This window comes from Rhinopithecus bieti, unplaced genomic scaffold (assembly GCF_001698545.2).
Source record: "Rhinopithecus bieti isolate Rb0 unplaced genomic scaffold, ASM169854v2 scaffold_29034, whole genome shotgun sequence".
NCBI lineage: Eukaryota > Metazoa > Chordata > Mammalia > Primates > Cercopithecidae > Rhinopithecus > Rhinopithecus bieti.
The window spans coordinates 40,875-53,945 of NW_016812875.1; the positions used below are offsets into that span (position 1 = coordinate 40,875).

The 13,071-nt window shown below is 40.1% G+C and overlaps 1 protein-coding gene across 1 annotated transcript in view; it reads right to left on the reverse strand.

Annotated features, from left to right (window-relative positions):
• Positions 1-13,071, reverse strand: part of SLC71A2 (solute carrier family 71 member 2) — an 80,958-nt gene that overhangs the window by 27,112 nt on the left and 40,775 nt on the right. Inside the window, exon 3 of the mRNA XM_017847078.1 lies at positions 2,813-2,875. Within this exon, the coding sequence (XP_017702567.1) occupies positions 2,813-2,875 (63 nt within the window). The remainder of the gene's footprint in view (positions 1-2,812; positions 2,876-13,071) is intronic.

Below are 13,071 nucleotides of genomic sequence, written 5' to 3' on the forward strand. Positions count from 1 at the left end.
GGTTAACAACATTCCTAGGTGGCCTTATTCTAATAAGTTTTTTTTTTTTTTAAGTGAAAAGTAATTTAAATAGCAGATTTAGAATCTAATGAGAGCCTCCTCCCTGCTGGGTGGTAGCATTCAAAATGGTTCAGACCAGCTAAAAGTGCCAATGCTGTTTAAAAAGTCTCAGGTGACCAAAGGCATGGGTTGGCCTCCTGAAGCTGGAACCACATAGAGCCACGGGCCACTCTCTCCTCTGAACCAGTGGGGCCAGTGGTGTCGAGCACTGTAACTGCTGGTGGGGAGAGCAGTCATTTTCGTCTAACACTGGGATGTCTGCTCAGTTGGTGGGGGTTGTCCAAATTAAAGAATACTGAGAAATAAATCTTCACTATCCTTTCAGTCAGGGACTTTTTTCTTATTTATTTATAAATTAAGTTGTAGTTATACCTATAACACTTTCATCTAAGTCCAGTGTTCTCAGTAGCCTTTTGTCTATTTATGTGTACTAAGTGTTCAACATAATTACTGTTGGGCATTTGAACTTTGCTTTTCTTTAGTAAAAAGACAGACGCTATAAAAAAAAAAAAAGTACCCAAATGATAAAAAATAAATAAAATGTTGTTTTACATATAAATATCCTCAACTTCTTTCTGAAAACAGGCAAATAATATTAACTTATTAATATTTAATATTATTTATTATATGACTGTTTTGTAAGAGCCATGAAAACAGTGAATTACAATGGCTAAATTCGGCACATTACTAGGGCATAATTTTTTTTTTTTTTGAGACGGAGTCTCCCTCTGTCGCCCAGGCTAGAGTGCAGTGGCATGATCTCAGCTCACTGCAACCTCCATCTCCCAGGTTCAAGCAATTCTCCTTCCTCAGCCTCCCCAGCAGCTGGGACTACAGGCACCCACCACCACGCCCAGCTAATTCTTTGTATTTTTGGTAGAGACAGCATTTCACTGTGTTAAGCCAGGACGGTTCGATCTCCTGATCTTGTGATCTCTCCGCCTCGGCCTCCCAAAGTGCTGGGATTACAGGTGTGAGCCACCACGCGCGGCCTTGGGAATAATTTTAAGTATGTTGTTCAGTACAAAGTACAATTATGCATAGATTGACATTATCTAAACTGGAAAGCACAAATTAGACTCTATACTCATATGCTTTACTATAACAGACTAAAAAATACTATTATACTTTAAACCCCTATTTAACCCTTTTCCTACTTAGAAAAAACAAGTGCAGTTCACCACCAGCATTCATTTAATTTTACATATACACACTCTTTGAGGCTGAAGCAAAGCTGGTTGATTTTTCAATGTGAAAGTAAAATATAAAAAGTGTTCATAGAGTTATTTCTAAACGGAACATCAGAATAACCTGAATCATCAGAACTGTCTATTTCAAAAAAACTGGATTCATCAAATGAACTTTAAGCCGATAACTGTTCAAGAACAATGTTAACACCACAGGTAGAAGTGCTGCGTTTTCTAGGATTTGACATTTTCAGTGACAGAATGTTACTATAGTTTGTAACTGGAAACACCACTACTGAAAACGGAAGGCAGGCCAGGCGCAGTGGCTCATGCCTGTGATTGCAGGACTGTGGGAGACCAAGGCGAGCAGATCACTTGAGGTCAGCAGTTCAAGACCAGCCTGGCCAACATGGTGAAACCCCATCTCTACTAAAAATACAAAACATTAGCTAAGCATAGTGGCAGGCACCTGAAATCCCAGCTACTCGGAAGGCTGAGGCAGAAGAATCGCTTGAACCCAGGAGGTGGAGGTTGCAGTGAGCTGAGATCACACCACTGCACGCCAGCCTGGGCAACAGAGCGAGACTCCATCTCAGAAATAAAATTATTTAAAAGAATGAGGAAAGGTCAGGTGCGGTGGCTCATGCCTGTAATCCCAGCACTTTGGGAGGCCAAGGCAGGTGGATCACGAGGTCAAGAGATCAAGACCATCGTGACCAACATGGTGAAATCCTGTCTCTACTAAAAATACAAAAATCAGCTGGGCGTGGTAGCACATGCCTGTAGTCCCAGCTACTCAGGAGGCTGAGGCAGGAGAACTGCTTAAACCCAGGAGGCGGAGGCTGCAGTGAACCAACATGACACCACTGCACTCCAGCCTGGTGAGAGTGAGACTCCGTCTCCAAAAAAAAAAAAAGAATGAGGAAAAAGAATGCTATCAGTAGAATAATGTCTTTTGTTTCCAAAGTCTATATACTAAAGCAATGCAAAAATAATAATAAAAGCAACATGTTTTGTGGCAAAGTTACCTTGGAGTAAATGCAGTACCGCTGGTGAGTATTCTTGGTGCAAACAGGAAAACGGTTAAAAGCCGTTTTTATATATATCATATTAAAATCGACAAAATGAATTAAGACTAATTAAATCAAGGGGTTATTATAAAGCTATGGCCAGTGTATCAGCTGGGCTTCCTTCTTCCTCAGATATACTTATTTTTAATATACCTAAAAGGAAGACGGTAGCAACTGCCCACTTTATTCTGTTGATAGGCAGAGAAGTTAAAAGTTACATAATTAAACCCTTTATAACCTGTTGTGTACACAATAATAAAAATGAAGTTAGGCCTATAGAGTATTCACACTGCTATTTGCCAGTAAACCATTCTATGCCTTATGTGTTTGTGTTGTATTTTAAAGTGACTTTTAATAACCCAGCTAAAAAATTAGATTTCAGTTCCCAGAACAAACAGTATTTGTTTCCCAAAGTCCCACTAAAATGTCCAGAATTAAACTACCAAGGATTCCTGGCTTTGGTTCATTACAAACCACATAAAACTTTTTTCTTACCTTAACACCTTGAATGAGACCATTCATGAGGAATGTGTGTTGAGAAAATGTTTCATGTAGAACCTACAAAAAGCAAACAAACATCAAGACAAATTCAAATTTAAGTTAAAGGAAAAAACGTTCTGTCTCTCTTAATGGCATGCTACATAAATGAGCCCTGCAATGAAAAATTATAAAATATCAATAAAATCCAAAAAAATAAATCAACAAACTGGTACATCCAGACTATCACTGAAAAGAAATGAGCTACCAAGTCACTAAAAAACATGGAGGAACCTCAAATGCACATAGCTAAGTGAAACCAATCTGAAAGGCTACATATCGTATTGTGTAATTCCAAGCAGATGACATTCTGGAAAAGGTACAGCTATGGAAACAATAAAAAGATCAGTGGTGGCCAGGGGTTGTGAAGGAAGGAGGGGTGAACAGTCAGAGCACAGGGGTTTTAGGGCAATGAAAATGCTTTGTATGATACTACGATGGTGGCCACATGCATTATCAAAACTCAGAGTATAGAATACCAAGAGTGAGCCCTAAACTACAGAATTCGGGTGATAACAGTATGTCAGTGTAAGTTCATCAAATAAAACAAATATACCCCTTTAGAAAGGAATGTCCATAGTTTAAAAAAAAAGGCTATGCGTATGTAGGGGAAGGGATACAGGGGAAATCTCTGAACCTTCCTCTCAATTTTGCTGTGAACCTTAAATGACTCTTTAAAAAATTCAGTCTTTAAAAAAAGGAAATTAAAATCTACTCACAAATTATTTCCAACCTTTTCTCTAACAACATTAAGGTTTAGAAAAAGTTTGTCATCTCAGCTACTGACATTTGAACTCTACCTGCATGTACTGAAGAAAAAGAAAAGCAAATGAAGGACACCAAATATTTCAAGTGAAATACCAAAGTTCCCAGAAAAATCTTCCAAAATAATAAATTTAAGTCAGAGATACAGAAATTTTCTTTAAAGAATAATATAAAGACTAGAACTGTTGAATAACTTGATTTGTCACACACATCACAAAAATATGGTAAAATGCAAAACAAAAAAAGTGTATTTAAAAAAAACGCTTATCGGATCATGTCGATTTTTTTTTGGAGATGGAGTCTCACTGTCACCCAGGCTGGAGTGCAGTGGTGCGATCTCAGCTCACTGCAACCTCTGCCTCTCAGGTTCAAGCGATTCTCCTGCCTCATCCTCCCGAGTAGCTGGGACTACAGGCGCCCACCACCACGCCCAGCTAATTTTTGTATTTTTAGTAGAGATGGAGTTTCACCATATTGGCCAGGCTGGTCTTGAACTCCTGACCTTGTGATCCACCCACCTCGGCCTCCCAAAGTGTTGGGATTACAGGCATGAGCTACTACTCCCGGCCTGATCATGTTCATTATTAACCCATTATCTCTCAGTCCCACATTCTCCCTTCTATACTCTGTCAGATCAGAGCTAAGAGACTATGGACATTTCTGACTCCCCTTCCCCACAAGCTTCCTCTTAGTTTCTTTCAGTGGGAAACAGAGGGTGGAGTGAGTGCTGGTCAACACTGCACCAACACCTCTAGGGTTCTCTCATGCTGTCAAAGGAGCAGCAGTGCTGGTCCTTCCCTAATCCCACCTCAAACCTTACCCTCTCAACCTCAGATCACTGCTGTAATTCTACATGGAAAATGATGCAAACTTGCATTCCCTTTGTACTTTAGGAATAAGAGACCATCGTTTTAATTTGGCAAAACCGTATCTATGGATGAATGACAGAATATATACTCACTGAGCTACACACTAAACTAGATAGATCTCACGTAATTTCTGACAGTATGGGCCCATTTCAAGCAATCAAGCTACCATGCAGGCAATTCCTCTAAAAATTTTCAATCCATGCTTTTAGAAACTCTTCTACCATTTTCTACCCACCCTCCCCAGCAAAAGGAAACAGTGAAACCTTACTAGAGAAAAAAGTAAAACAAGTCAATAATTTTAAAAGGCTAACCTTCATAAAATAAAGAAGTTGTAAATAAAACAGCTATATTCTACTCAGGCTTTTGATAAAGTTTAAAAACCAAAATAAAGTATGTAAATAATTTAGCTACAAAAGGCAACAAATGTTATCAGAATAAAGTAAGCCTAATAATAAAAGGTGTATTAAATATCTCAGAGATCAAAGCTTTCATTTTTAACATCTCTATATTTAAAAAATCTCAGGCTTAGCCAGGCACAGTGGCATACACCTGTAATCCCAGCTACTGAGGAAGGTGAAGTGGGAGGATTGGCTTGAGCCCAGAAGATCAAGACTGCAGTGAGTTATGACTGCACCACTGCACTCTATCCTGGACAACAGAGCAAGACCTCCTATCTATCGATCGATTGATCGATTTATCTATCGATCTATCTAAATAAATAAATAACTCAAGGAAAATATCCCCTGTAAGTATTCTTGAGATGGACTACAGTAAACCTAAAATAAAATGGCATTTGCTTGAAACAAAAAAAAGGAAACATTTTAAAAGAAAAAAAATGACATTTGCTTCTCACTTTTAAAACAGTAACTATAAAGTTTTAAGAAATGAACTGTCTTCTAGTACAACAAAGCTTAGAAATATCTACATGTAATAAACATACACAGAGCTGTGTTTCTCCACTTCCACAGATAAAACAGAAAAAAATATGAAATCAAATTTACAGCATTCCTGGAAAGCCAAGAATCATAAGGCACTTCTGGATGATACAAAACAGATGAGAAAAGGCTGACAACAAAACCTGAAAGAACTGAAGAAAAGTAGCACTTGAAGGTGAAAGAGAAGACCCTGAAGAAGTTCATTTTCCAGAACCCGGAAAGAAACCTCCCGAACCAGAGGAGTAGGAAAAAATAGCCATAAATCAAAGGGTACACAGTAAGTTTGTACACAAAAGGTCACAAAGTAAGCTCCCTGGTGTCTTCCTCTCCAGGGACTGTTATTGTGAAAACAATCACAAGCACAGTTCTCCGAAAACTGTGGGACTTCTACGTGGGATACTTGCAGAATTGAATGGGATGAGATTCAAAAAGGACGGTGCCCCAGATCTCTCAAGCCGCCAAAAGTGCACAAAGCCCTACGACCACACAATTCCATAGAGTACCTCAGTACGGTAGAATACCCACACTTTCACAGAGCAAGACTGCCTATAACCAGTCCCTGCATTAAATGTTAGGGAATAAGGCTTCCCCCCTGGGCTGAAGAACTACACTCTAGTAACCACAGGTATCTAGACTACAGGTGGAAAACTGGCTACAACCTGACTGTAAACTTGAAACAGCCTTTGCAAAATTATGACTGAGACAGTGAAAGATCTAACGTAACTGACTCCATCTTACTTCTTACCTCCAAGCTGTCCTTGTTCATTCCTGGGCATAGCATGAACTAACTTTGGGAGAAACTTAGTTTATAGTTTTTAAAACAAAGACAATAGCCCTTTCCCACAGCAGACCTCCTTCTTGCCTGGGGACTAGACTGCCTTTGCAGGACCAACATTAGCCACAAGATTAGAAATTATGGGTATGAATCAGGCAGCTGGAGGCTACAGGATTCAGACCCTCCCTAAACTGCTCCTAATATCACTGCTTGAGATATTCTGCAGACCCTACACTTAATGGATCAGCTGGCACCACCCAGATTGATAAACTGGCTCATCTGATCTTGTGGCCCCCACTCAGGAACTGACTCAAGAAGACAGCTTCGACCCCCTATGATTTCATCCATGACCAATTCTGTAGTGTGGTTCATCTTCCTCAAGATTGCCTTGGTCTAAGATCTGCCTTTATGTCTCCATATATTTTATAATCGGCTCTTCAATAGCCACAAAATAACCTGTTAAGAATTTTGATTATGATTGCATTGACTACAGATTAATTGGGGAAGAACAGACATACTGTCTTTCTTTGTTGTTGTCTGATTCAAAGTCTCACTCTGTCACCCAGGCTTGGGTGCAGTGGCACGATCTCAGCTCACCACAACCTCACCTCCCGGGTTCAAGCGATTCTCCTGCCTCAGTCTCCTGAGTAGCTGGGATTACAGGAGTGCGCCACCATGCCTGGCTAATTTAGTAGAGATGGGGTTTCGCCGAGGCTGATCTCGAATAAAATAGGGAAACAGATGTCATTCGACAAATACCACAGTAAAAACTGTTGCAGACAAGCATTTATGGATACTAAAATTAGTAGGCCAACAGAAAACGAACAAGATATCTGGATAGTCTCAAAATATTTCTCCACAACATACTCGAGACCAGAAGTTCAAGACCAGCCTCGCTGAAACCCCGTATCTACTAAAAAAAATTAGCCGGGTGTGGTGGCACACGCCTGTAGTCCCAGCTACGCAAGAGGTTGGGGCAGGAGAATCACTTGAACCCTGGAGGCAGAGGTTGCAGTGAGCTGAGATCACGCCACTGCACCCCAGCCTGGGCGACAAAGAGTGAGACTCTCAACCAAAGAATTAATAAAAAAGAAAAAAAAAGAAGACAACAATGTCCATTCTTCTACAATCAATCTATAGTCAATGCAGTCATAATCAAAATTCTTGGCAAATTATTTTGTGGATATTGAAGAGCTGATTATAAAATATACAGAGACATAAAAAAGCCTTAGATCAAGGCAATCTTTAGGAAAATGTACCACACTAAGGAATTTATACAAGATACTATGGCTGTGCACAGTGGCTCACACCTGCAATCCCAGCACTTTGGGAGACTGAGGCAGGCAGATCACCTGAGGTCAGGAGTTCGAGACTAGCCTGGCCAACATGGTGAAACCTGGTCTCTACTAAAAATATAAAAATTAGCCAGGCATGGTGGTGCATGCCTGCCTGTAATTCCAGCTACTCAGGAAGCTGAAGCAGGAGAATCACTTGAACCCGGAAGACAGAGGTTGCAGTGAGCCGAGATCGCACCACTGCACTCCAGCCTGGGTGATAAGAGTAAGACTCCATTGCCCAAAAAATAAAAATAAAAAAAATAATGCCTGCAGTGAGCCAAGACTGCACCACTGGCACTGCAGCCTGGGCGACAGAGCGAGACTTCCATCTCAAAAAAAAAAAAAAAAAAAAAAAAAAATATATATATATAGTAATATACACACACACACACACACACACACACACACACACACACAGCTCAAAAGAATACTAAAAGAATTAGAAACAAACCCATATGTGGACGGTTGTCTCATTTATGACAAAGGTGACACAGTACAGTGGGGAAAGAAGAATTTTTTCAATAAATGATGCTGGTTCAACTATATATTCTTTTGCAACCAACGTGAAGACTGACCCCATACCAAACATAATGATCTTTTTAGATGATAGGACTACATGAGAACAGTAAACCAATACAGGCTTGTGGTAGAAAAAGTTTTCTGAAACAGGATTTTTTAAAAGCACTAACCATAAGGAAAATAAATTGAACAACATAAAACTTAAATTCAATTAAAATTAGTGTCATCCAAAGGCATTAAGAGAGCAGAAAGGCAATCCCAGGCTGGGCATTCTGGCTCACATCTGTAATCCCAGCACTTTGGGAAGTCAAGGCGGGCGGATCACTTGAGGTCAGGAGTTCAAGATCAGCATGCCCAACATGGTAAAACCCCACTTCTACTAAAAATACAAAAATTAGCCGGGCATGGTGGCACACGCCTGTATTCCAAGCTACTTGGGAGGCTGAGGCAGGAGAATTGCTTTAACCCGGGAGGTGGAGGTTGCAGTGAACCGATATCATACCACTGCACTCCAGCCTAGGCAACAGAACAAGATTCCACCTCAAAAAAAAAAAAAAAAAAAAAAAAAAAAAAAAAAAAAAAAAAAAAAAAAAAAGGAAGAAAGGCAATCCAAGAATAAGGAAAAGATATCAACAATAAGTATATATATGTGTATAGAGACAAATGTACACATGAAAAAAAATTGTACCCAGAATATATAAGGAACTCCTACAAATAAGAAAAAGGCATACAACCCAATTTTTTAAAAACTGATGTCACTTGAACTGACACTTAACAAAAAGATAGTCACATGGCCAATAGATATATGTTATATATAAAGGGAGTTAACTTCACTGGTCATTAGGAATATGCAAATTAAGACCATAATGTACCCACCAGAATGAAATTCAAATTGCCAGTGAAGATATGGAGTCTGCCTGGCTGAAGAGTAAATTGTTCACCCACTCTGGAAAACTTTTAGCACTACATAGTGACATTGAACACAACCATGCAATTTTACTCCCAGATATATACTCCAAGAAACATGTATACATGTTCACCAAAAGATATATACAAGAAATATTACAACAGCAATATATGTAATCGGCAAAAACTGGAAACCCAAATGTCCAACACCCAAATGGATTTGTGTCAATAGACTCCAGGACCATCTCTAAGTTCAGCAGTTTGCTAAGAGGATTCCAGAACTCTGAAACTGTTATACTTACAGTTTATTAAAGCAAAAGGACACAAAGCAAAATCAGCAAAGGGAAAAGGGACATCAGGCAAAGTCTGGAGGAAACCAGGTGCATGCTTCTAAGAGTCCTCTCCCAGTGGAGTCACACATAAAGCATTTAATTCCTCCAGCAATAAACTGTAACAATGGCCAGGCACAGTGGCTCAAGCCTACAATCCCAGCACTTTGGGAGTCCGAAGTGGGTGAATCACTTGAGGCCAGGAGTTTGAGACCAGTCTGGCCAACATGACGAAACCCCATCTCTACTAAAAATACAAAAACTAGCTAGGACTTGGGAGGCTGAGGCAGGGGAATCACCTGAAACCAGGAGGCGGAGCTGCTGTGAGCCGAGATAGCGCAACTGCACTCCAGCCTGGGCAAGACAGCCAGGCTCTGTCTTGGGGGAAAAAAAAAGAAAAGAAAAAGAAAAAGAGAAACTGTAACAACATTATGTGAAGTGTTGTCTACTATGGAAGCTCACAAAAGCCTAGGAGTTCAGGGTTTTTCTTGGCAGGTGATCTTGAAGGCACACAATGAATGACCAGTTACCAAAGCTCTAGTTCATGAGAAGGAAAGGAGGTGTTCATCATAAATAATGCTGTTTGCACAAACTGGAACAGTGAAGTTCAAAGATTCAATCACACAAAATGCAGAATATTCTAAGAGCTCAATTCTGGCCTGTCAAGGACCAGTCACAGAAAATGGTCCTCTTGGGAACATGAAAGATTTGAGCAACTCGGGCCTGCTGAGTTAATCCTTTCCTGCCCAAGATAACAGAAAATCATATGTGGTTATATAACAACACACTCTACAACAATGAAATGTTGCTACATACAACATGGATTAATCTCATAAACGTACTCAGCCAAAAGAGCCAGACAACAGAGTATACATTGTATGATTCCACTTATATAATATTAAACACACAAATACAAAGGCCAAACTGTCATATTAGAAATGTGTCAAGGACAGAAATTACTTAGGATTGTTTCTGAGAGTGTGGTATAGTGCTGGATATGTAAGTGTACTTACTGTATAAAAAAATTCATCAAGCTGTGTATTTATAATTTGTACACCTTTCTGTACACATTATACTTCAATTAAAAGCTTACACAAAAAGGTATCTGGTTCCTATTTTAGCCATGAGGAAAATTTAGGAAAATATATCATTCTATACATTCATATTTTCCTCAGTTCAAACTCCTGACACAGTTCAAAATCCTATAATTTTATATTGCAAGGGTAGGAGTACATCTTTCCTATTTTCTGGTTTTTAGGACAATCAGGGAAATACAGAAATCGAAAAGTGCATAAAGTACTGAGATACCAGCTAATCCAGTGGTTTTTCTAATTATATTACTCAGAAATATTATAGGAACCCTCTAATGGTTTGAATTTCTTTCTCTCTTTCTTATTTTTTTTATTTTAATTTTAATTTTTTGAGAAGGAGTCTCACTCTGTTGCCCAGGCTGGAGTGCAGTGGTGTGATCTCGGCTCACCACAATCTCCACCTCCCGCGTTCAAGCGCGTCTCCTGCCTTAGCCTCCTGAGCAGCTGGGACTACAGGTGCATGCCACCATGCCTGGCTACCTTTTGTATCTTTAGTAGAGACGGGGATTCACCATGTTGGCCAGGCCAATCTCGAACTCCTTGACTTCGTGATCCGCCCACCTCAGCCTCCCAAAGTGCTGAGATTACAGGCGTGAGCCATTGCACCCGGCCTTGAATTTTTTTTTTAATGTATTACAAACCCAACATCTACAAGAAAGAAAAAATTGTCAGACTTCTCACATTTGACATGACAGTATAAAAACATTAACAAATTATCTTTCAATACAGCTATATGAACCTATTTCCGTGCTCTGGAATTCAACCAAAGGCATAAAACAAACTGGGAGCATTTATTTATTAAGTTCCTGAACTTCAGGCAGTAACGGTGGTTTTAGTTTTGAGCTGCTACCAGACTCCTGCCCCTCCCCCAACCCCAGCTGTGTGGGGTATGTTAGTTTAAACATGGCATGCTGCTGCCTGAGAGGACTCATTGGATTTGGAGTGTTGTCAAGTTAACAGGGCAAACATGGAAGACTGGTGGCAGACTAGTGGACTAGGCCAGGGAGAGATACAACAGGTAGTTGTAGGAGGTGAGACAGCCACAAGAGGCTTGAAAAGCTCTCCCCAAATCGGTTGACTCTAGACTATATACATGCATATAAGAGACTGGAACACACTCAAGCCACCCATTTTTAAAACATGAAATGAGTTTTAGAGATGGATGGTGGTGACAGATACCCAACATTATGAAATGTATCTAATACTACTGAGCTGTATCCTTCAAAACAGTGAAAACTGTAAGTTTGTTATGTGTATTTTACCATAATTTTTTTAAATGGAAAAAAAAAGAGTGATCTGGTTTGTCTATATTCATACTAAAAATGTGTCCTGAACAAACACATGTATTTGTTCAAGGAATATATTTATTAAGCACCAACTATATCCCAGGCAGCACTACGCAAACAGTGAGGAAAATTAGAATCTCATGAAACTCAAAATGGGACTAATTATCCTCATTAACTAATAACAAATAACCTACTACAGGTTTCCTACTATGGAGGAAAAACTGCAATAAGAAAAAAAGAAGGATTAAGGAAGCAGGCAATGTTTAAGTCCTCTGTTCCACCCAAATTATAATTTTAATTAATCAAACTATTTTTTTTTTTGAGATGGAGTTTTGCTCTTTTTGTCCAGGTGGAGTGCAATGGCACCATCTCAGCTCACCGCAACCTCCACCTTCCGGGTTCAAGCAATTCTCCTGCCTCAGACGCCTGAGTAGCTGGGATTACAGGCATGCACCACCATGCCTGGCAATTTTGTATTTTTAGTAGAGACAGGGTTTCTCCATGTTGGTCAGGCTGGTCTTGAACTCCCAACCTCAGGTGATCCGCCAGCCTTGGCCTTCCAAAGTGCTAGGATTACAGGCATGAGCCACCGCATCAGTCCTCAAACTGTATTTGAAATGTGCCAGAAGAATTAAAAACTTTAAAAGGTTCATAGCAAAGTCTTATGTAAGGCTAACAGGCTAACAGCCACCCTCTAAAGTTCTCTGCTGTCTAAACCTTATTTAAGAACAAAGATTATCTGTACCCAGAGGGATTCTTCAGTAAGGCAAAATGATGATTAGGAAGAGTTGAGCTCCAATGTTTTATTTTTTTAATTTTGTTTTTTTAGAGATGGGGTCTTGCTATGTTGCCCAGGCTAGACTTGAACTCCTGAGCTCAAGCAACCCTCCTACCTCAGCCTGCTAAATAGCTGGGCCTAAAGGCATATGCTACTGTCCCCAGCCCATCAATAATTTTTAAAGAATAATTAAAACAACTGAAACTTAACTCCAATTTAAAATACTTTATTAAAATTAAGCATTAAATAGTTGTAAGCCACCTAAGATCTGCCCCGTCATCTTTTCTTTGGCATCTCCCTTCCTTCTAACCACATCATAGATCAAACATACAAGTTCTTGCTAAGATATTCAATACCACCTCTGAAGAAAATGGCTATCGTGGCCGGGCGCAGTGGCTCAAGCCTGTAATCCCAGCACTTTGGGAGGCCGAGACGGGCGGATCACAAGGTCAGGAGATCGAGACCATCCTGGCTAACATGGTGAAACCCCGTCTCTACTAAAAATACAAAAACTAGCTGGGCGTGGTGGCGGGCGCCTGTAGTCCCAGCTGCTCGGGAAGCGGAGGCAGGAGAATGGCGTAAACCCGGGAGGCGGAGCTTGCAGTGAGCTGAGATCCGGCCACTGCA